This window comes from Oncorhynchus mykiss, chromosome 9, assembly GCF_057628025.1.
Source record: "Oncorhynchus mykiss isolate SJ-2025 chromosome 9, ASM5762802v1, whole genome shotgun sequence".
NCBI classification, from domain to species: Eukaryota; Metazoa; Chordata; class Actinopteri; order Salmoniformes; family Salmonidae; genus Oncorhynchus; species Oncorhynchus mykiss.
Genome location: NC_143030.1, coordinates 43,857,650 through 43,883,055, shown reverse-complemented (window position 1 = coordinate 43,883,055; position 25,406 = coordinate 43,857,650). Strand labels below are relative to the sequence as shown.

Genomic DNA, 25,406 nt, shown 5'->3' with positions numbered 1-25,406 from the left:
GGTTGTTTCGCGCGGAACAGCGCATGATCAAGCCTTCAAATCAACCGCACTAGTTTGACATAACGACATAATATTCTGTTGCTAGGATAGGGGTGTGTTAAACTCATTCCGCGGAGGGCGGGGTGTCTGCGGGTTTTTGTTTTTTCTTTTCAATGAAGACCTTGACAACCAGGTGAGGGGAGTAATTTACTAATTTATGAATTTAATTCATCAATCAAATACAAGGGTCAAGTGAAAACACGCAGCCAGACACTCCGTGGAATGAGTTTGACACTTGTGCTAGGACGAGAAAGTTATTCAAATGCTTCCTCCCGGCTGTTCTTACTCCATTGAATTTGAAATGTAAAATTAAGTTTAGGGTAGGAACGTCCAAAGGATTCGGATAGCACTGACCCAGTTCCTACACATGAACTGCCCATAGGACGTAGCTAGAAAATCCCGCCTCGTTGAACTCATGATTGACACTAGGCTGAACAAATGGCGTGCAAGGGAATTGATGGAGGAGGTGTCGGGAAGCCTCCTATCCCAAGTCATGAGGAGGAAGATCTATATTGAATTCATATATATCCTATTACACTGCGTTTTTAATCATGTAATTATTATGTGTAAATAGTAAGTCATCTAATTCCTAATTCTATGATTGCATACTCCTCGCTCCTCTGCTCCTTATCAACATCTCTTTGCATGAGAAGGTCAGAGGGGAGGAGCCTTTGGCTTTTCATCCAATGGCTTTTGAGAAGGAGATTTTCCAATGTTGAAGCAACGAAGGGGATACCAAAGACCGTACAGAATGTTTAGAGACTATGTGGGGAAAACGTTACCTCCAAGCCATTTTTCATTCTGTCCAGTCATAAATATTGTTCTATAGCTGTCTTCATTTCCGGGTACGTATTGATTGTTTTACGTGAAAGACCATTTATTCCTTTAGTTTAAGTAACATAAAGCGTTTTAAAATCGGCACATTTCTCAATGTGAACCGGGAAACGGTTGTTATTAGCTAGCTAGGTACAGTAACGCGTTAGGCTAACTTTGCTATCCGGCAGAGCACACTGAACGCAAAGAAAGTTGGGGTAAATCCAGTTTGATATAGTTAGCGACACTTTGCAAGTGTAAAGTATATTTAAGTACTGTAGATAGACAAAAGGAAACAACCTAGCTAGCAATAATATAGTCTCACCCTACTGTTAATGCCTTTCACCCTGGCCTGTCATTTATTCAGCCATGCCTGACCTCCTGACCCCAGCCCTCACATTCAAGAATAACAACGTTGTGCAACATATTTATTTTAGAATAGGTTGTCAAACCATATCGATATGAGTTGTTATGGCATGATTTGGCTTCGCCATATCAATTGTACATATGCCAGAAATCAGATATCTCAATGTCTGCATGTCCCTGTAGTGGGAGTACAGTGATGGATGACTTTTTCTGTACACTTCACTTTTTAAACCTAGCTAACTCCTAACTGTTCCATGAACATTACACAATGGTCAAGGGACCAGGAGTATGAGCTGATTGAAAACCAATCAAAGTAGGCCTAACCCTTTCAACAACATTTGCCATACAAATTTGTCAAACAAGTGTTCACTATAACCTGGCCTAGATTCCCAAAAAGAGCATGTAGCAAAGGGCTCAGAGCTATAACCATCTGGCCAAACAGTTGTCCTTTTAGGCAACATAGAGCATAAATTGTTCAGAGGAGCATACGTCTTATCTATTTAGGCTAGATAGCTGTCAAATTAGGCAAGGCGACTAAAGTAACATTTAGCACTTGACCAGTGACACGTATTCATATGGAGACATCAGGCAGGCGTGAAGAGTGAGGGTTTTGGGGCGGCAGGTAGCCTAGTGGTTAGAGCATTGGACTAGTAACCGGAAGTTTGCCAGATCGAATCCCCGAGCTGACAAGGTAAACATCTGTTGTTCTGCCCCTGAACAAGGCAGTTAACCCACTGTTCATTGTAAATAAGGAGGGGTTCTTAACTGACTTGAGAGGTTAAATTAAAAATAAAAAAAACCTGCATTTAAAATAGCCTGACTGTCGCTTTTCTCCATGTATTCACTAGAGGACAGCATTGCACATGTGTTTGTTATAAAACCAATGACCTCTGTGTTCTTAAAGCCCCACTTCTCCACCAAGCACACATCCTGTGCTCACAACAACATTTCCTTTGTATAGATATAATCACTTTTCTATTCACAAGCCGTCCCTGTGGCAAGGAATGGGGGGCAAATGGCGAGGGCACAGTGAATGGTAATCGAAGTTACAAGCACAGAGTGTTACCATTGCTTGTAACCTCTGTGTTGTGAGTGTGGCCTGGTTGGCTATTTAAAACCTACTCTAATTGACAAACTCCTGTCTGAGATCACAAACGATAACAGACGGGCTGTTACCTAGGTATAGTGAATTATTGATGATATCACAAAGCACATGATGCAAGCAGGAGGTTTCTTGGAACACACCTACATGCACACACTAACCTTCTTGGGTCTGGCATTACAAAATCCCATCCCTTTCCCCAACTTTTGTCATGTATTACGCACCCTTTCCAACCTCAATTGTAGGACCAGAAATTAACTAGCCTAAGCCTGCCTATATGTTATGGATTAGGCCTTATAGAATACTCCAAAACAATAACCATCCACAAACTAGAATATTCCACAGCTGGGACATCCTTACAACAAACGTACACACAGCCCCAAAATTAGCCATTTTTATAGGTATTTTATATATTTATTTTCAAAACTTAATTTTAGCAAAAACAATATGGGCCTTTCATTTTGAGGAGGTCCATTTGCATGTTTTTTTAGTCTATTTGGCCTGTACTTTAAAATAATGCTTTTTGGCCTGATGATTTATTAATAATTATGAAAGTATTATTTTTCCACCAACATTTTTTAAAAGCTATTAGCAGATCATTGTCTCCCGTCATGAAATAGTGTACATAACAGCTATACTTTTATTTTGGAACAAGCCCATATATAGCCTTTTGTATTGAATTAATTTATATTTATTACAGAATATTTGTAACCTGTTTCCTTTTATGTTAATCCAAATTTTTATATAATATGGATTTACCATTTAGTTATTTTTAATTCCATTAATGTTATAGGGAAAGATTCCCTGGTCTACATTCTAAATGGTGTGCAATTTCTTCTAGCCTTGGTTGTAGTTGTTTTGGTGAAGAACTGTGTGCCCTCTCTCGCTCGCCTGAAGACAGTTGAGGAGGAGGGAGGGGTTTAGACAAAGGCCTTCTCTACAAAAATGGAGGCTACAGCAGAGCAGCCCTGTTGTCCTTTTTTCATTTTCTACATGCTGACATTTTTAATATATTATCCATGAAAATAACACAACGTGCATCAGATGCAACCTTAGGTAACGGTATTACATTGTTATATGTGTTCTTTAGGTCACTGAAATGCAGTTAAATGTGTTATTTTGTAATTAGGGCCTAGCTTTCTATCTTTTTTTCTCTCCCTGTCTCTCCCGCACTCAGAGCTGCTCCTGCCTGCGCTGAACAAAGATAATTACTCAGGAAATGCTTCGGCCAATCGGATGCGGCCTTACATCTCGCTTGTGAGAAAGGGGCCAGTCAGGGCCTGGCTACCATCAGACGGGCCTGATCGCCTTGCCTGAAGAGAGGAGCCTTCCCGGGCTGAGAGTGTCCTCCATGTTTTATAAGTGTTGACATAACAGTGTGTCAGGCAGCCATGCATCCACAGAGGTAAGCCCTGTCTTTATTTCAACTCTAATTACAACATTCCTTTCTCCTTCTTCTCTGTTGTGTGACTGTTGTGCAAATCTAAATGTGAATACCTGAAAATCACAGATTGCTTTCCCAAAGGAGTAGGGGAGCTTTGTGGGCGGGTTAGGCCTCGCAAGGCCCCTGCTCCATAGAGAGCTGAGGTGGGGGGGTTGGATAAGGACTCACCCCTGATCTTTCTCTGTGTAGCAGGGTCACGTGTGCCCAAGACATCTAGACTACCATGCAATGGGCCATGGCAAATCCTTGTTTTCCTTGGCTTTTTTTTTTTTTACAATGCTAAAGAGAGTGAGATCCAAGTGTGCACTCTCTTTTCTCCTCTCTGCTGCGCCAGCCTAGTTGTGTGTCATGGCAGAGTCAGAGATGACGGGGGATGGGTGGCAGAAAAAGGGTTAGTGTGGTAGAGGGGTGGGGGGGTGTTAAGTATCTTTTTTAAGCAGATTGTCTCTGTTTTTGTGATCTAGTGTGTCATGCCAGGCCAGAGAGCATGGACGTGAGGGCAACAGATGTGCCTGTTAGAGAGACCATGGGGGGGGGGGGGGGGGGGGGGGTCTTTAGGAAGGGGCTGATGGATAACTGAACACTGGTTGCTTACAACCAGTGTTAGAGGTGTGTAATGATTTTCTCTGCAGATATGATCATAATTCTTCACCAATTGATGCAGGTACAAACAGGGCAGTGAATGCCTGCTGCATGAGGCTAAATGCCTCTCCAGTCTCACCCGCATCAGAACTCACACAGGGTCCTCAGAGTTCATTCATTGTCCCAACCAAAAATGGGTTGTCTGAGGGGAATTCTTGAATTTCAGCCTGTCAATTGAACAGTTATTTGATTCTTCCTGTACACATTAATAGGCTAGTTGTTTTGAAGCTCATTGGGATATAGGGAGGCCCAAAGCCTCAAGTTTACAGGCCTGTGCTACGTTGACTCTGTAGCACTCATCCTTGTAAAGCTGCTTCCTCTGCTCTGTGCCCCTCAAACAGTGGCCATTTTGTGTGAAGCTCTGCTCTTGTCATCACAGATATAAACTACCAGAGAAGCACCTTATTTTTTTTGCGATTGTTGATTGTGTGTATTTCGTAAGCGTGTTGTTGTGTTTGTCTTCAGCTCGACTCATATTTGTCCGTATTTGCGTGCTTGTTTTCTCTTCCCCTCCTTGGCACCGCTCGGGCCTCGCTCACCTATTTATAGCTGTAGAGACAAAAACACCATTGATCTGCTGCTTCATTTAAATGCCTGGTTTGACGTTTCTGTAATACTTGGTTCAAGAGAATCGTATCTCCTTTGTAAATAGGTAAGTGAAACTGCATAGCTGGCTCTCAATTCACAAGAATCTTTTTTGGTTGTACTTTATTTTACAGGACTGTTTCCACTGGTGTTTAAATTGGAAATTACTTTATGGTTCTCAGTTCAAATAATTCATCACAATTAATAACTAGCCCCCTACTTGTTTCCAAATAGTGCCTAACAGTGATTCATTGCATGAATCAGAAAGTAATTCATAGGTTCTAAATGTGGTATAAGTTACCATGGCACGGCAGATTTTAAAATGCACGGTTCACTTTGAAAAAATGATGAGCAAAAGCCTAACCTTCAGTGTCAAACCTAGATTAGGTGGGGTTCTACGTGGGGGGGGTTCTACATTCCTTACTCTCAACCATCTTGGTATAGCTCTACACAAAGCGTGCTTCATATTACAGTCATTGACATTTAGGTGAGTTTGGAGACGTGTATAAATTCATGCCGTGCTCCGTTAGTGTTATGTTAGTGGGTATGTTAGTAATCTGGTGACAGGTTATCTTTAGACGATCGTCTGGGGTTGCTGGGGGTTGCTGAGGCAACATTGCTCGTAAATTGTGATTTACTGCCTCTCAACCACAAAGAATAACTCATCCCTCTTCTAAAGCCTCTACCCGGTTCGCTCAGTCACACTCAAAACAGACAACCTTTTAAACCGAGGGGAAATTACACCGTTTTAATGCAGGAGGAATCTCTGCATTGCAGCAGAAAATGTTTTTAAGGAAGAGGGAAGCCTGCACACAGGGAGCCATGTGGCATAGAACAGCCGACCAATCCTGTCCCGCCCTGCAGACCCTCCAGCCAATTACAGCAGCAGCCGAGGTTAAAGCTTGAAAATCGCTGTGAGAGCAGCAGCACAGGGAGAGCAGGGGCCTTCTGGAAAATTCCACAGCCATCTTTGTTTCATCCCCTCCAGCCCAATGTAAAAACCAGGCTGAATGATTTTCTTGCATATTCTGTGCTATATCTATCACAAGGTATGCTACCACACTTCAATTATCTCTGTTGAAGAACATGTTATTCGGTTAAGAAATTCAGACTAAATTGAATCATGTGTATAAGGAATCTTATAGTATGAAAAAGCAGGCAAAAGCCTGGCACCTATTTCTGCACGACTGTACCTAAAACTAGTTGTTTCATATTGTCTTGAGCGAACAGTACATTTAACCTTGATGGTATTGTTTGTATCTTGTTATGTCTCTCAGAGTCAGTCTTCTCTCTGGAGGACAGGGGCTGCAGGTTGAAGAGGATGCCAGGTTATTTCTCTATCAACAATACTGGTTCTCAGTGGATTCAAGGACACATTACCAACTCAATGCATACAACAAAACCACCCTGCTTTTATGGCACCACTTACAGAGCAGGATAGCAGGTTTTTGATCAGGAACCCAGACCCTCGCTCACATGAGACACCACTGTGTTGCATGAGACCAAAACAGTGTATTCTCCTCAGGGATACAGCATAGGTTTGTCAGATCTGTCTTTACTCTCATAGTGTCTTACCCCCCTCTTATTATTAAGCCTAATTATTCTTCGACGGCAGTGCGTTCAGTGAAAGCAAGACTGAAGACGGGCGGGGGGTAAAATGGATAAGAATGATCTCCAATTAGCTGGATTTATCTTCTATCTCTCTCTCTCTCTCTCTCTCTCTCTCTTTCTCTCTCTCTCTCCATCTGTCCCTCATCTATGTCTCCCTCCCTCTGTACCCTGAATCAAACGTGGTTCAGCTTAACTGTGTTTTGATGTTTGGATGTTGAACTGTAATCTCCACGGATCCCCTGGTCCTCCTGTGTGTGTGTGTGTGTTAAGGGGGGGGGGGGGGGGGGGGCAGTGCCTGTGACTGGTGCCTCGGTCTGTGTGGGGGATGTGTGAGAGGGGGGAGGGGAGCCGGCTGTGGCCTCCATTTTCTGTGACGAGAGAACCCTGCTCTGCCTCTGCTCGACTGTCTCTCTGAGGAGCCAGTGGAATCTCAAGGCACAGAGTCAGTGTGTGTGTGTGTGTGTGTTTTTCTCTTCTATCAGGTATTCCTCCTTGCGGAGGGTGGGTGTTTATCAATGTTATCCTGAATTTTGCTCATCTGGAATATTCCCAGATCCTGAAGATTTTTCTGCTATCTGTTCTGGCATGTTTCTGGAATACTGCTCCTGGTCTGAAATGCCCTCTGGAAGAACATAGGATGACCAGTTGAGAGAGAGAAACTATCTGCCTAGTCAGAAGCTACAGGATCAGGTGGTTATTATGTCACGCTGGCTGCTCGGTGAGCCTATTTTTAAGTGAATAAAAGAGTGTAAACCTTGGCTCACTGCTGGGCTGCATGCTAACAGTACTCTGTCATCCCACAGTGCTCTCGCTGCTAGCACACGTAGCACAGAGAGTTGGCTAACATTAGCTCTCTTTCATGTGGGCCTCGTTTTGTTTGTTCGCTCTCTGTGTCCAGAACAGCAAGGCCCCGGAGGGGGTTATCTGTCAGCAGCGTGTCTAAACAAGAAAAGGTTCATATGCTGGATTATTTGTAATTTTCTTCCTTTTTGTGTCTACTTCATCTTCTTTCATTATCCAAATGACATTAGGGATTATTTTATGCTACAGTCGTTTTGATGGTGGTGATTTAACCTGGTGATCATTGATTGAGACTTTTCCTCCGTTGGGTTTATGAATGATCAATGTCATGGACTTGGTTTGACGAGCAGGACATCAAGGTTTACATTGTGTGTTAATGGAGGGTGGCACTATTGGTTTAGTAGATTTAGTTAATGGCCCCTTTTACAGTGGTAGTCATGTTTGGGCTCATCAATGGCTGCCCTCAGCTCTGGAGCATTGTGCTGCCTCCTTTTTCTACTCAGTCCTTTTTTTCCTTTTAGATCAATGACTGTGATGGATGTGGATTCCTAAGAATAGATAAACTCTAATCTCATTCAAAACATTCCTACGTGGCCACTTCTTGAACCTTGTCCAAAGGCTGTTTTTCTATCTAGCCAGTGCTGGATATTTGCCTGTTAGGCTACCTGTACCTAGACGTTCTTTGCCCAGTGCCACATCCACCTCCACCAGGAGCCACCAGGGCTAAGAGCCTGAACTGGTTCAGCGTGTGTCCTGTGGTGGGTCCATTCCCGAGGAGGATTTTCTTTAAGAGGGCGATGAATGGGACGACATCCTTGGAACGAGGCCCTCAGTGGCACTGACAAAGGAGGGGCTGAACTCTCAAAGAACCCCATTCATCACTGTGGACCCCCCCCCCCCCTTTCTTCTCCTCCTCTTTCTTCCTGAGAGGAAATTAGATGAGAGCGGAACCAGAGACACAGAAAGCTACAGGCTTTGATTTGGGCATTTCTTTGAATCAAAGAAGCTCTATTTTTTTTAAATATGTTTTTATATATTGATATGATTTGTTGTGGAAATCTGATTTATTGTTTGGGCTGTTCAGAACACGATGTTTGGGCTAGTTAACAGACCTATGTAACAGGTAAAAACCTGTAGTTAGCTAATAAGACCAAGGTTGACTCCGTAAAGCTTACTAAAGTGATCTGGTGCAGTGGGTTTCTAGGAATAGGCTAAACAGCCTTTAGGGACACCTGTTGTTAGAGCTGGGGTTTGAGTGGCTACCAAGAAGCACCTTCACTTTACACTCTCTCATCCATGACTGTCTGAGGCAATTTTCTGTGATTCACCGTCCATTTTGAAGGTACAAATCCTTGCGTGGCATAGCCTATGCAAATTGTTTGTGTTTTCGGGAATCATTGTTTTCAAGGCATTCCGCTTTTGAATTACCTTGCACTGTACAGAAAGAGCGTCTTGGAATGTAGGTAGGTGGGCAAAGTGAGATCCAAACAAACTTGTCAATGCATGGCCCTCATCAGGACTGAAGCCCTTGTCTCTCCGTTGTCTCCTGGAGGACAGGAGCACAAAGCCTACTCTCTGTTTGGGTGGCCTTGTTTGTTGCGCTGAAGCACAAGTTGTGGCCCAGCTGAATCAAGAGGACTTGTTGCCATGGAGATCCTCTCCAGTGGCACCCTATGGAACACAAACACCTAAGTTTATCTGACTGTGTTGACCAATGATTATAGACACTCGTAGGATGTCTTCTGTGATGATCATGAAGGCCGTGGTTCTGAGGTCCAAGTAAATTTTGTGACCCGTCGGTTGCACCTTAGATTTGGTGGCCTAACACTGTTAACCTATTGCTGTTTCTCATTAAAGCAGGCATGAGGAAACCGCAGTGGAAACCTGCTGAAACTCTGGTGACTTTGTCCTCTGGGGGTCCTGCCTTAGGTGGTGTTCCACTTGTTTACTGTGTGGCAGGATTTCGTTCGTGAACACCGTTTGTGACTGACTCTCCCTTTCTTTTTGTCTCTGTGCTCTCGCTCTGTGCAGTCTGGCTGAGGAGGAGGTAAAGACCGAGTCCGAGGGGGTAGAGGGGATGGATGTGTCCGTGCGATCCAAAGGTAAGAACAAGGCCTTTGCGTACTAAGACAAATGTTACTGTGTTTTGAGAGGACCGCTTGTTCTCGTATTCTTCTTTTAGTATTGATCTTACATTTAAACATGTTTGTTGTGGATCTCATTGAGCTACACTGAGCAACCATTCTGCCATAGAGTTAATATCAGATCACTGTAATGGAGCAACACTGCCTCAGGGATTGAGTGTGAACACTTGTCACAGGCCCTCGACCACACTTCCCCTGAAATGTGGTTGGCGTAGCAAGGATGATCAGATGTTAACTCATCATATGAAATTCGTTGCCAGATTGGGAAACCAAGCAGTAAGGTTTGGTGGCCAAAATCTCTTATCTTGTCGGTATCCCTGGGCAAGCACTACTGTATTTTGTCTCTCAGTGATGGGGTTCTGCTAACAAAAGAAAGGTCTAGGCTTTACACTGCCTTTGACCTTCACAATGACTCTTATCCCCGTCTGAGGAAAGATTAGTTGAGTAGTACTGAAGACGATGGAGCCGGTCATTGTTGTGTAGACTGGCCTGTGACTGGGAGTGTCTCCGCCTCTCTAGTCTTTCATGCCAGGCGTCTAGTCTCTCCTTCTAAGCCTCATATTCATGAGTTGCCCCTCCGTCACTCGTTCGCGTCGTTGCCATTGCTATCAACATTCTACAGATGCTGCAGCCATATTAATGCGCAAAAGTTTGACTGTTTTGTCTAAATTACAGGCTTGACAATACGATGACATTGCTAAAGTAGGCACATATTTAGTAGGAATCAACTTTGCCATCATCATGTTGTCAATTTACTTTAGACCGATGGCAATGTTGTCATTAGCAAGCAAAGTTTGTCAAATGAACGAGCAATGCTAACGTTAGCTAACTAAAATCTGTGTCTCCCTTCAATCTTAGCTAGCTAGCTAGCTAGCTAACGTTATACTGCATCTAAAGTCAATCTGGCTACCTCAAAATAACGACAAAAGGTTTTCCAACTAATTATTTGCCGCCTTTAGACACAGTAATGCACTTTAGACCAAATCTTCATCGGTGCCCAATGAGGACGCATTGAATAGAATGCTCGGTTAGGCAGCAGTCCTAAAACGAACAATCAAAACAATATCGTGACGCAACGTGGAACCCATTAATAAGCTGCTACTCTTGTTCCGTGTTGTATGTATGGTGACCTGGTTTTCCCTCTACTTCGGCCACTAGTGTCTGACCCTGGGTCAGCAGAGCGGGCGCTGGTGGCTCAGAAGAGGAAGGTGTCCAGCCCCACCCACTCCTCCAATGGCCACTCCCCCTCAGACACCTCCCCCAGCCCCCTGAAGAAGAAGAAGAAACCTGGAGCCATCCATAGCAACAACAAAGACCAGGTGTGTGTGTGTGTGTGTGTGCGCGCCTGTTAGGGCTGGGCGATATATTTTATGAGCGTTTTATGTCTACTTGTTGTCTTTTTGGTCTCGTCTCATTTGCTCCTTCTGTGCTGTACACCTTCCCATTTACACCAGAAATCTGTATATAATAACGAGATGCTGATGTCTCTGCCCTAACAATGGGAGTCGTTGTCCCAAAGGTGAGAAGGCAGGCGACAAGTTAGGTTCAAAATAAGCGCATAGAAACGCATTGGGCTTATTTTGGACAGATTTAGACAAGCCTCTCGCTTTGCCTCTTTCTCCCAAGCCCCTCCCCTACCACCCACAACAACAAAGATGAGAGATCAATTCTTACACTCTGACAAACGGTTTCAACTCGCTATTTGTATTTTTTATTGAACCTTTATTTAACTTGGCAAGTCAGTTAACAACAAAATCTTAGTTACAATGACGGCCTACCCCGGCCAAACCCTAACCCGGTCGACGCTGGGCCAATTGTGCCCCTCCCTATGGGACTCCCAATCACAGCCGGTTGTGATACAGCCTGGGATCGAACCAGGGTCTGTAGTGACGCTTCTAGCACTGAGATGCAGTGCCTTAGACCCCTGCGCCACTCGGGAGCCCTTTGGTCCAACAGAATCGGTTATATGGACACCGAAACACATCAAGACATTATTTTACTCTAATGGAGGAGAAGTTAACCTTTCGAACCATACACTGTTTGTTTCAACTCCTCAAATTTCGAGCAGTCAGACACTATTAAAACGGATGTACCACTGAACATTCATTCTGGAAAATGAATGCTCAGTTTGTCGCGCACGCATTACGGTACCACATATCGCTAGCAACATTTTAGTCAAATAAAGATTGTTATACTAGCCATTTAGTCTGTGTTTTTATAAATGTGCAATAAGGAATTGGCAGCTTGTTCTCCTTCTGAGAAATAAGGTAGGGCCACTCATGCTGTTCAAACAGTTCGAGACGGACAGAAGCTTGGGTTCATAACAATTCAACTGTTTTGCCTTTTTAGCTGAATTCAGAGCTTGTGAAATTATACCTAGATCCAAGTTAGCTAAACTTGAAATATAACTATTTGCTGCCTACTCACTAGCACGTGGGCTTGTACTTGAGAGTTTGTTCATGAGACCGGTGTTAATTTTCTACAATGCCTGCTACATTATTAGTGAATGTGTATTATGCATGGTTCTGATTTTAAATTTGAAACAAAATTGGCGTTTTTCTAAACAGACCTGAAAGCCAGATCAGTGATTTATTAACCATTTTAATACAATTATTACTGGGTCTTATGGTTGTGGAAGGAATATTTTCAGCCTTGGTATAATTTCACAAGCTCTGAATTCAATAGATTATTGATGGCTGTTTTTAAATGCAGTGTATTTGACCTTTTTTAAATTGTACAACAAAGCTTATTTTGAGAAAACATTCAAATAAAATCTAGATATATTTTGTGAATCGCCCATAAGTTAGAAAACATTTAGATATGAGTTTTAGGTGTTATCGCACAGCCCTAGCGTCTGTGCACCACATATTATGCCCCCAGGTTTAAATGAAAGCCACAGCTGTATGTTCTAACAATGCATTAGTTCATATCAAAAACATGCATGATTGTGTATCATGTATTGATGATTAAATGTTAAAATAATTGCTGTGATGATTGGTAATCAAACCAGTTTATAGAGTGTAATAACTGAATTACTTTTCTAAACCTAAACAGCCTTTTTGGAAAGAATAGATATTAATGCATATTATTGTATGCTTGCCAAATATTTTATATTTTTTCACATTTATTCCCATTTGTTGTGAATGCTTTGTTTTACATGCATGACACAATTAAACCCCAAGCCAAAACCTTTGAATTCAGTTCCGCTGACAGATGGAAAAAGTTGCATGTTCTGAACAGTGACATAGATATGTGCTGACTAGTATTGTCTTGTTCACTGATTGGCGGATGTGGGTTAATGAAGTGTCAATCATGATATCCAACACAAGACTGATTATTGGTCCACCTGGTAAAGTCACCAATCAAATTGCACTTAGTCTGTGATGACATAAACAGATGACAGAAACACAAACTTCTGTTATAGATAAAGAACAATGACATGACTATCTTATAGATAGACCTACATTGATATGGATGAGACCAACCAAAACAGTCTTGTGTTTTGTTGCCTGCTTGCTTATTATCCTGCCTTACTTGCCACTGTGTATTTCTCTCTGTGTTCTGTTGCACTGCACCTTTTGTGTTTTGTTTTCTGCGTGTGTTTTGAAACCCGCCCCCTGTTTCTCTTGCCGCATTTCAGTCAGAGCTAAGACATGGTCCCTTTTACTATGTGAAGCAGCCATCACTCACCACAGACCCTGTTGATGTTGTACCGCAGGACGGCAGGAATGACTTCTACTGCTGGCTGTGCCACCGCGAGGGCCAGGTGCTCTGCTGTGAGCTCTGCCCGAGGGTGTACCATGCCAAGTGCCTCAAACTGCCAGCAGAGCCCGAGGGCGACTGGTTCTGTCCAGAGTGTGAGGTACTCGCTTGTGTGTGTGCCGTGGGTGTGTAGGTGTACATACGTGCGCATGTTGTGTGGGAGTGTTCCGGGTACATTTTCCCTTTACCACTAGCTTAATATCCGCTTGCTCTTTTGGTGTCAGGTGATGGGGTTGGAGGCAGGCTTGGTTCAATTTCAATTCTTAATTTCAAGTAAATAATGTAAAAATCCTTATACCCATACTTCCGGGGTCAGTTCCCTATAATCTTTTGAGTGGGCTTGACGATGATATCATCAAATTCGTGAAAACGCGGTCATTTTAAGATGTGTATAAAATAATATTTGCGCTACGTGTTGCGCTACGTGTTTCCCCATTGAAAACCATTCAAAAAGCCTACAAAAGTTCAAAAACTACAAGGCTTCTTCCTGGAAAATGACATGTCACTTTCATAGTATATTATTCTATAATAAGGATGATACACATGGCATATTTTAAGTCTCGAATTTAAATGTAATCGAGCCCAAGCCTGTTTGGAGGGCAAACATAAAGTGGGCAGGATCTATATCTTCTCTCTCTAGATGGATTTCGCTGCTATGAGGACTAGTACTTCTGTCTCCTATAAATCATAACACAGATGCATAGTTAATAGGCAGCCCAGCAGACTGCTGTGAGTGGTTGTGGGTTAGCCCAGTCCCCCTGCTTGGTATAGTATCCCTTTTGTTTTTTTTACTAGCTACTGTTTGTCACTTTGCCCTGACTTTTTAAAATGTTTCTAGAAAATCACAGTAGCAGAGTGCATCGAGACACAGAGCAAAGCCATGACCATGCTAACGATAGATCAGCTCTCATACCTCCTGAAGTTTGCCCTCCAGAAGATGAAACAGCCAGGGGTAAGTTCAAAACACGTTTTTAAATCACATTTTATTTGTCACATTCTTTGTGAACAACCGGCGTAGACTAACAGTGAAATGCTTACTTACGTGTCCTTTTCCATCAATGCAGAGTTAAAGATACATTTTTGTTGTTGTTGAAATAGTGACACAAGGAATAAGCACACAGTGAATAACAATAGCTAGTAAAAAATAACATGGCTATATACAGGGAGTACCAGTACTGAGTCGTTCATTGACATTGATAGTTCTTTTGACATTCTCCAGGTGCCCACTGTGAGCCAGAGAGGGCTTTAGGTTGAATGGTGTGTTTATGAGAACTGATGCCTGTGACTGTTTCCTCTCTGGGCAGACTGAGCCCTTCTGGAAGCCTGTATCTCTGGAGCAGCACCCTGACTATGCCGAGTACATATTCCATGCTATGGACCTCGCAACACTGGAGAAGGTACCCTTACTTTCCCATTTGTCATTTCGCAGGCGCTTTTATCTAGAGCGACTACATGCCATAAGTGAATTCAACTGAAGTCGAAATGGTGTTTTCTAATCATGTACATTTTTCTCTGCTATATTTGTAGAATATGAAAAAGAAAATGTATGGCTGCACGGAAGCCTTCTTGGCTGACATGAAATGGATATTGCACAACTGCATCATCTACAATGGTGGTAGGTCACAAACACCTGCTTAATTAACACCGTTTCCTTTCTGTACTGCTACTTGTTTTGGAGATAAACAACTTGTCTTTTACCAACATGGTTTTCTGTCTTTTGGTATTGTTGCAGGTAATCACAAACTAACAGCAACAGCAAAGGTCGTTGTGAAGATCTGTGAACATGAAGTGAGTCATTTTTACACGATGACTGAAATGCCAGCCTGGGTGTTGTTTTCTCCCTTCCATGTGTAAAATGGCCATTTCAGTGATGTGGAAACTGCTGTCTGTTTCAGATGAACGAAATCGAGGTCTGTCCAGAGTGCTACCTGTCCTCGTGCCAAAAGAGGGACAACTGGTTTTGCGAGCCATGTGTAAGACAAACGTTTCCTCACCTTCTTTTGCAATGAACATTTTTAATAGATGTAAATGTAACTTTTTGTCCTTCCACATACTATGTGACTTGGGGTCACAATTAGGTTTGTCCCGAAGACAAATGTAGACTAGCCTAAATGTCATATTTCAAATCTCAAAAAACACTCTTTAGAGTATTCCACTGTCTGTTTTTCTGCTGTCTTATCGGACCTTTCCCCTGGTGTGCCTCCCCTCTTAGGGTCATACCCACCCCCTGGTCTGGGCCAAGCTGAAGGGCTTCCCCTTCTGGCCAGCCAAAGCACTGCGGGAGAAAGATGGACAGGTGGACGCACGCTTCTTCGGACAGCATGACAGGTGAGCCTTGCCGTTGGATGAAAGTAGAGGATGGGAAGGGACTTTTCATCGTTTTTTACTTGGACTCCTCTGAAGTGAGTCATGGTTCTATACTTATCCTACTCCTTAACAAGTCTTTCTGGGGTTTTTTTTATTTTCCCGTAGGGCGTGGGTTCCCATCAACAACTGCTACCTCATGTCCAAGGAGATTCCCTTCTCTGTGAAGAAGACCAAGAGCATCTTCAACAGCGCCATGCAGGAGATGGAGGTCTACGTGGAGAACATCCGCAAGAAGTTTGGTGTGTTTAACTATGCCCCCTTCCGCACCCCCTTCACGCCCAACAACCAGCTCCAGATGCTGCTGGATCCAGCCAACCCCGGGGCAGGGGCCGTGAAGATGGAGAAACCTGACAAGATGCGCTTCAACTTCGACATGACTGCGTCTCCCAAGATGCTCCTGGGCAAGAGCTCTCTGTCGAGCGGGATGGGGCGGAGGATCTCTCTGACAGACATGCCTCGCTCTCCCATGAGCACCAACTCCTCTGTACACACGGGGTCTGACGTGGAGCAGGATGGGATGGAGAGAGGGCCCAGGAACCCCCCATTCCACTACAGTGCTGGGGAGGAGTCTATGGACTACACCGGTAATTAACATGCTCCTGACTCTCTAACACGTCATATGACTAAATAACACAGGGGTATTATCTACAGAATAGTCACAGTCAAAACATGTGTGGCGGTTAAAGTGTTATGTGTTCTGGCCACAGCGTCCCCTGCGTCAGTGAAGATGGGCCATGCAGGCAGCTTGACGGGCAGCCCCAAGCCATTCTCCCCTGGTCTGGTGCCCAAGCAGGAGAGGGCCCCGGGCACAGGCAGCATCCTCAACCTTAACCTGGGTGGGTTCCATCTAACCTCTCCTCCTCCTCCTGTAGCACCTTGTCTTGTGCTGTGTGTTTGGTTATGTTTCGGTTGTGTGTTGAGTTCGAGTGTCATTTGCCACAGATCGTGTGAAGGCTGAGATGGACCTGAAGGAGCTCAGTGAGGCAGTACAGCAGCAGCAGCAGCAACAACAACAACAACAACAACAGGGGTCATCACTCCTCACCACCACCCCCAAGAGACCAATCAGGAGCCTGGACAAGACCATCGAGAGCTGCAAGGCCCAACTAGGTACACTCACAAACCATTCATGAATTGTGTCTCAAGGCCTATAAATGATACGCTCATGACATATGATACATATACAGTACCAGTTAAAAGTTTGGACACACCTACTCATTCAAGGCTTTTTCTTTATTTTGACTATTTATTACATTGTAGAATAATAGTGAAGACATCAAAACTATAAAATACACATATGAAATCATGTAGCAACCAAAAAAAGTGTTAATCAAAATATATTTTATATTTGAGATTCTTCAAAATAGCCACCCTTTGCCTTGATGACAGCTTTGCACACTCTTGGCATTTTCTCAACCAGCTTCAACTGGAATGCCTTGCCAACAGTCTTTAAGGAGTTCCCACATATGCTGAGCAATTATTGGCTTCCTTTCCTTAACTTTGTAGTCCAACTCATCCCAAACTATCTCAATTGGGTTGAGGTTGGGTGATTGTGCAGGCCAGGTCATCTGCACTCCATTACTCTCCTTCTTGGTCAAATAGCCCTTACACAACCTGGAGGTGTGTTGGGTCATTGTCCTGTTGAAAAACAAATGATAGTCCCACTAAACCAGATGGGATGGCGTATCGCTTCAGAATGCTATGGTAGCCATGCTGGTTAAGTGTGCCTTGAAAACTAAATCAATCAGGCAGTGTCACCAGCAAAGCACATCACACCACCTCCTCCATGCTTCATGGTGAGAACCACACATGCATAGATCATCCATTCAACTACTCTGCTTCTCACAAAGACATGGCGGTTGGAACCAAAAATCACAGATTTGGGCTCATCAGACCAAAGGACAGATTTCCACCAGTCTAATGTCCATTGCTTGTTTTTCTTGGCCCAATCAAGTCTTTTTTTCTTATTATTGGTGTCCTTTTAATAGGGGTTTCTTTGCAGAAATTCGACCACGTCTCGTCTCCTCTGAACAGTTTTTGAGATGTCTGTTAGGTGAATTCTGTGAAGCATTTATTTGGGCTACAATTTCTGAGGCTGGTAACTCTAATGAACTTATCCTCTGCAGCATAGGTAACTCTGGGTTTTCCTTTCCTGTGGCTGTCCTCATGAGAGCCAGTTTGGTTTTTAATGTTTTTTGTGACTGCACTTGAAGAAACTTTCAAAGTTCTTGAAATGTTTTAAGGATTGACTGACCTTCATGTCTTTAAAGTAATGATGGACTGTCGTTTCTCTTTGCTATTAGATCTGTTCTTGCCATAATATGTACTTGGTCTTTTAACAAATAGGGCTATCTTCTGTATACCACTCCAACCTTGTCACAACACAACTGATTGGCTCAAACGCAATAAGAAGGAGAGAAATTCCACAAATTAACTTTTAACAAGGCACAACTGTTCATTGAAATGTATTCCAGGTGACTACCTCATTAAGCTAGTTGAGAGAATGTTTCATAGTTTTGATGTCTTCACTATTATTCTACAATGTAAAAATAAAGAAAAACACTATGTATTGTTTCTTTGTCCTTGTGCAGGCATTGATGGGATCTCTGAGGACGTGTATAAGGGCGTGGAACACAGTGACTCAGAGGATTCCGAAAAGTCTGACTCCAGCGACAGCGAGTACCTTAGCGATGAGGAGCACAGACAGAAGAGCGCCGCCCATGACGACAAGGACAAAGCAGAGAGGGAGTCAAGGAAGAGGCCCAAGGCGAGCACACAGGGAGAGGACAAGGAGGCAGTCACAGAGACCAGGGATAAAAAAAACTCTGAAGCCCTGCTCAAAGACAGACAGGGCATCAATGGCCCAGAGAGAGACTCCCAGGAGAAGCCCAGGACGCCCCAAACTCAGCCCCCCACAGACATGCCCAAGGCCCCAGAGGAGGGGAGGGCAGGCGCACCCCGAACCCTTGCTGGCCCAGACCAGGACTCCGACTCGGAGAGGGAGCTGGTTATTGACCTGGGGGATGAGCAGGGGGGTCGCGACCGTAAGGCCAGGAGGGAGCTAGGGGCTGTAGTCGCCAAGGCCACGAAGGAGCCCCTTGGCACCAAGCTGGAAGGTGAGGGTTCAGTTATTGTCTTGTTTCGTTTGATTTGTGCACCCTAGTTGCTTTGTATCAGACATTTGTAAGAGACTGAGGCCTAAAGGCTCAGCAGAAAGGAGGAAAACACGTGATTGTTCTGTTATTTAATCAGTGTCATTTCTTCTCTGACCAGGCAAATTCCCTGTCGCGGTGGCACCCTCCCCAGCCTCTGCCACTTTGTCCAACCTCAAAGACCCCAGTCAGCCACTCATCAACCCTCCACTCAACCTGTCCTCCAGCACAGGCTCTGGTCAGCCCAACACGGCCCTCGGCACCACCCCCTCTCCAGCCCCCACCTCCGCCCCCACCCTCTCCTCCGCCGCCGTCGCCTTGGCAGTGAAGAAACAGCGCCCTCTGCTGCCCAAAGAGACGGCTCAGGCAGTGCAGCGTACGGTGGTGTGGAACCCGGCCAACAAGTTCCAGACGTCGTCCCAGAAGTGGCACATGCAGAAGGTGCAGCGGCAGCAGCAGCAGGAGGAGCAGCCGTCTACGCCAACACAAACACAGGCTCCTGTTCCGGTCCAGGCGCCGACGCAGACCCAGGCACAGACACGCAGCCCACAGCAGCTCCAGTCACAGCAGCAGTTGCCGGGATCTTCCAGTATGCGCTACCAGACCAGACAAGCAGCAAAAGGTACATTGAGACTCACAACTCCCCAAATTCTATACACACATTCATCTCATCTTAGTTAATATGAGCTATTGAATGTTTATTTTCATTCCTTTTCCCTCTTCTGTGTTTTGCAGCCGTGCAACAGAAAGATGGTCCCCAGACTTCCACCTCATCAGTCACCTTGGTCACCTCTGGTGCCTCCTCCTCCTCCTCCTCCTCCTCTTACCTGGCAGGAGACTTTCAGATCCCCACAGCCTCAGCAGATGTGGCAGCTGACATAGCAAAGTACACCAACAAAGTGAGTCAGCAAGATGCTATATGCCTGCCTCATACAGAATGAATATACTTTACAGGGGAAAGTTTATAGATTCACAGATGATATGTGTGTTTTATTGATCTGGAAATGTACCTGTCTGACATCAGTCTGTGAGTTGTAATAATCTCACCGGAACTTTTCAGATGATGGAAACGATTAAAGGAACAATGACAGAAATCTACAACGACCTTTCCAAAAGCACTTCAGGAAACACAATCGCAGAGGTGAGGGCTACGGTGAACAGACTTTTGAGTCCATAAAATAGGTAAACCTCTCTCTCCCCTGTCTCACTGCTTTGTGACAACTGTTGAATATTTTTGCACAGATCCGGCGGCTGAGGATAGAGATTGAGAAACTTCAGTGGCTACATCAGCAAGAGCTTTCAGAGATGAAGCACAATCTTGGTTTGTTCCACTTGTTCCTTAAAAATATGCACCTCTTTTAGGTTGGTATCATCTTTTAGGTTGATATATATATATATATATATATGTTTGCCTATAGACTGGTTGGTTGTTTAGCAACAAAAGCATTGTGTACGCAACTATGGGGCAAAACAGACAAGGTTGGGGCATCCCGAGTGGCGCAGCGGTCTAAGGCGCAGAATCGCAGTGCTTGAGGCATCACTACAGACCTGGGTTTGATCCCAGGCTGTGTCACAGCTGGCCATGACCGGGAGACCCATTAGGTGGCGCACAATTGGCTCAGCGTCGTCCGGGTTAGGGGAGGGTTTGGCCGGATGGGATTTCCTTGCTCTAGCGATTCCTCGTGGCGGGCCGGTACTGTACATTGTTAGAGTTGTTGGTTGGTTAGCTGGCTAGTAAATTTGAGCCATATTAGCATTGACATGAAGTCAGTCAAAGCTCCTCAAAACAAGACATGGTATCAACAACAAGATAAAACTAGCTGAAAGCCACCTACGATTCCCCACATGGCAGGTTCTTGTCATTGTTGCTCTTAATCTGACCGTACAGAATCAAAACGCTCGACTTCAGCCAACCAGTCTGTGTCAGTCAATTCGTGTGTGTATGAGATGGACTTCATATCTGTGTTTTCTGACATCTTAATAATGCAAGTGTGTGCATTATAGCTGTATGTATAATATACTCATTCAATTCCTGTGCTGTAGTCATAAAACATGCATCATATACATTTCAATGCATGTTACATTCATATTAATAATTCATTATTTTCAATATAATGTGAATTATATTAGTACGTCTTCTAAACGTCTTTGTGTGTCGTGTAGAACTGACTATGGCGGAGATGAGGCAGAGTCTGGAGCAGGAGAGGGAGCGTCTGGTGGCGGAGGTGAAGAAGCAGATGGAGGTGGAGAAACAGCAGGCGGTGGATGACACCAAGAAAAAGCAGTGGTGTGCCAACTGCAGGAAGGAGGCCATATTCTACTGCTGCTGGAACACCAGCTACTGTGACTACCCCTGCCAGCAAGCTCACTGGCCAGAACACATGAAGTCCTGCACACAGTCAGGTATTACATACACAATCAACGTAATTTGCACGAATGCATAGAAGGAACAGGCACCAACATGCCATACACATTACACACTCTCTTTAGCTCTCTCTGTATTTTATTTTACCATCTGAACGTATGTTTCATGTCTGCCTCCCTCTGTTCCGACAGCAACAGCTTCTCAGCAGGAACCAGAGGCGGAGTCTACTTCTGACCCTTCAGCCAAACCACCAGGTCACTCCTCCAGTACCCAGGCCCCTTCTGGTACAGGATCTGCTGCCACAGACAAAGGACCCTCTCCTACCTGCTGTGTAGACAAGAGCAAGGACAGTGCCAGTGCTACTGTGCCCTAACCACTATACTGCACACACACACACACATTTTATACTCTACAATCCTGCAGTCTGTAAAATGTATGTATCTGTTGCAAAGAGACAGATCCAATAAACCAAGCCTTTTTGCGACCAACTAATCTGGGAATGTCCAGCGAATCTCCGTATGAAAGACCACAGAGGTATCAAAACCAACAGACACCCTCACCTTCTCCTAGCCAGGCTTAGGGCTTTAAAACGCCAAGAACACTCCTTGCATAAGGCCTGCTCCTCTGTGATTCAGCTGACTCATCCCCTGTCCCTTGTTTTGTTCAACGTCTGCCTTGTGATCTGATGTTTTAAGCCATCCTTCATCCTCCTCAAAGTCTATGTGCTAGACTGGAGGATTCACTTACCTTGTCCTTGTGACTCGTTCATCTGGATATCAAACTTCAGTCTGTATACATTTTAACTCTTTCTTTCCTCTTTTCATCCTATTTGTATATCCCTCTTACCATCTATCCTAACGCTAGTTATCTACAGGAAAGTACATCAAAAGATCAGACATCAATGTTTTGTGTGTTCTTACAACAATCTTAAACTTGAAACCTGTGATGCTGCTCTTTAAAATATACCACAAGTCTTTATAGTTATTTGCCACCAGAAGTGAAACAGAGCACGTTACTGTGCCAGCCCTTTTTGGGACACCCAAACAATCTAAAATGTAAATTATTCTACATTGTCAATGCGGTTTAAAAGTTTCATCATTTTGTAAGGAGTTGACAAGGGTGTATTTGAAAATCCATGAACAGTATACACAGACATTTCATTCAAAGGGATAGCATTAAGTTGGTAATCACGCCACGTGTTACCTTATTGTTTCATACTCATTATATATCGTAGTTCCTCAGTGTATACATAGATTTTAATAAACTGTGATGTATAAAAACTATAAAGGTTAAAACTGTACAAAGTTTTTGTATTAAGACACATGGACAATATTTATAGTGCTCTGACAAGCATATGAGATTTTTTTTTAAAGTACTGTTTGTGAATGAAAATCACTTTCCAAATGTTTTGAAATGGCTCAGCTCTGGAAATCGTTTTTATTTAAATGCATTGTAAGACTTTATATGAATGTCACCTGGACCCGCTGTTCAGATTCTGTCAGAACTATTTGTCTCATCAACCTTCGTTAACAATGTAAGCCTACTCCAGAATTACTTTCGACCATGATAGTGTTTTTGGAGGGTAAAGGAAACAGCAAAAGTGACTGACTGTATATTATTCTGAGCATGTTTATTTACCCCTTTGTTTGTCATATATTATCTTGTTTACATATTGTACATATAGTAAATGGATTGTTAATGTCTTTAAGAAAAAAATTAAACAGGTCTGACCAATGTTTTTTCAAAGTATTTTATTGGCATATGTGGGCTTTGTTGCCACCTGGTGGTCTACTGGGAACTGGTTTGGCTAAGTAGACATGACAAGCTTTAGTTTAATGTAGTAAATGTACTAATTTGTTGGTGTGCTCAAATTCAAAGTAAGGGATTGTGGCATTTAAGGGCAAATGGAAGGAGAATTAGGACTTCTTGGTACTGTTTGAGCAGAGAAGACAGATTTTGTACTAACTTTGTAGCTATACTCTTGAGCCTCTTGCAAAAAGTGTTTGTCACAAGTTGCATCTGCTCTCCAGGTAGGGTTTATATAGAAGTATCACTGAAATATGTGAGAATAAAAACATTTAACCTCTCACACTTGCGCCATCAATTGACCTCGCGAGCACCGTGCGTCATATATCCAGTGTAAGTCAAACTTCTCGCGACAGTTATATTTCAACCGCGAGAGCGAGAACAAAACACAGTGGAGAAGACAAAATGGGAGGTTGTGTAGGCTTCGTCTTATGATAGGACACAGCTGGATAACCAGAAAGGTATTGTTTAAAACAATTCTCGTTAGATGAACGTATGCAATGGTATCTTACAACAACAGTTTATAGATGCAAAGTAGCCAAATTAATTTACACTTAAAAAAAGTCACGTGGTATTGCTGCTTGACCCTGGACTGTACATAGGTCAGTAAGCTAGCTACCGCTACTATAGCTAGTATACGTTATGGATAGTAAATGAGTATCCAAATGTGTTATTTTTGGTTTTGTATTAATACTGGGTATGGTAGATAAATATGTCCCCTTCACTTTTATGCCACCTTCACTTTTTTTTTGTTATACTGCTATCCATAATAACACCAACTATATACTCCGCTTGGCCAGCAAGCTAGTTTAAATTGTTTTCTTTTTTAGAACCAAATCTAAAAAAATATGTAAATTGAACCCCACAGTGGTCGTGTCATAATACCCATAAAACCTAGCGGTCAAACACTGAAACGCTTCCAATCGTTTTTTCACCATTTAAAGCTGCAATTATGTAATTCGCATAGAAATGTGAATTAAATATCTGTCATTCTCATTCAAAGCAAGTCTTAAGAAACGCTAGATCTGTTCCATGTGTGCTACTTCTATGCTTCCAGTGCTTATGTTTTGTTCTAGTATTTTAATTTACTTTTGGTTTTGAACACCAGTGTCAAACAGCTGAAAATACAATATTTTGCTTATGGAAAATGTATTTCACAATGGTTTAGATGGTACAATTATTCTCTACACTAAACTCGCTTGTTTTGTCACAAACTGAAATTAGGCAAACTAATAACATATCAACCAGGAAATGGCGGAGCGATTTCTGCATAGTGCATCTTCAATTTTAGGCTTAGCCTGGCGTGATGTTTTGATAAATCTTTCAGACAAAGTGACTTATATTAGGCTCTATTTTACTATTTGTAGAAAATTCTAATTAGCATGCTGCAAGTCACCTCCAGCTGACAGCATTGCTGACATCTATTAGCTACCTTGATCCCATTAATCTACTGTTCCATATTTTATTGAACTAATATTTGTATTATGAATTTGGACTTGTCTTGTACAGAACTATCCTAGTAGCAGTCAGGTATTTGTGCCATGAGTACAAGGCTAGTTTTTTTGCAAAGAAGCTATATAGCTAGCTACCTACCTAGATATTAGCAACATATACAGTGCATTTGGAAAGTATTCAGACCCCTTGACTTTTTCCACATTTTGTTATGTTACAGCCTTATTCTAAAATGGATAAAATAGCCCCCCCCCCCCCCCCAAACTACACACAATCCCCCTTAATGAAAAGGAAACAGGTTTTTAGAGATTTTTGCTTAAAATAAATAATCACATTTACTTAAGTATTCAGACCCTTTACTCAGTACTTTGTTGAAGCCCCGTTGGCAGCGATTACAGCCTCGTCTTCTTGGGTATGATGCTATAAGCTTGGGACACCTGTATTTGGGGAGTTTCTCACATTATTCTGTGCAGATCCTCTCAAGCTCTGTCAGGTTGGCGGGGGAGCGTAGCTGCACAGCTATTTTCAGGTCTCTCCAGAGATGTTCGATTGGGTTCAAGTCCGGGCTCTGGCTGGGCCAGTCGAGGACATTGAGAGACTTCTCCTGAAGCTATTCTGCGTTGTCTTGGCTGTATACTTAGGGTCATTGTCCTGCTGGAAGGTGAACCTTCGCCCCACTCTGAGGTCCTGAGAGCTCTGGAGCAGATTTTCATCAAGGATCACTCTGTACTTTGCTCGGTTCATGTTTTCCTCGATCCTGACTAGTTTCCCAGGCCCTGCTACTGAAAAACATCCTGTAAAACATGATGCTGCCAACATCCTTCACTGTAGGGATGGTGCCAGATTTCCTCCAGATGTGACCCTTGGCATTCAGCGAAGGAGATCAATCTTGGTTTCATCAGACCAGAGAATCTTGTTTGTCTTTTAGGTGCCTTTTGGCAGACTCCAAGCTGGC

At 43.4% G+C, this 25,406-nt stretch overlaps 1 protein-coding gene across 12 annotated transcripts; it reads left to right on the top strand.

The window, feature by feature from the left end:
* LOC110532017 (MYND-type zinc finger-containing chromatin reader ZMYND8) lies at nt 1–22,927 on the top strand. 12 transcript variants are annotated; one of them, XM_036987938.2, is made up of 21 exons: nt 1–172; nt 3,498–3,725; nt 9,435–9,505; nt 10,706–10,866; nt 13,188–13,409; nt 14,148–14,261; nt 14,614–14,706; nt 14,837–14,924; nt 15,042–15,097; nt 15,205–15,282; nt 15,522–15,637; nt 15,782–16,260; nt 16,384–16,512; nt 16,619–16,786; nt 18,268–18,792; nt 18,950–19,450; nt 19,564–19,727; nt 19,889–19,969; nt 20,071–20,149; nt 20,992–21,231; nt 21,385–22,927. In XM_036987938.2, the coding sequence occupies exons 2-21, from the start codon at nt 3,712–3,714 to the stop codon at nt 21,564–21,566; spliced, it is 3,561 nt and encodes a 1,186-aa protein (XP_036843833.1). In that variant the 5' UTR covers nt 1–172; nt 3,498–3,711; the 3' UTR covers nt 21,567–22,927. The 12 variants fall into 12 exon arrangements, with proteins under 12 accessions (XP_036843833.1, XP_090040382.1, XP_021471272.2 ...); XM_090184256.1 differs by having other exon boundaries at nt 6–172; nt 13,266–13,409; XM_021615597.3 differs by lacking the exon at nt 1–172 and adding an exon at nt 549–884.
* Nucleotides 22,928–25,406: the final 2,479 nt, after the last annotated feature.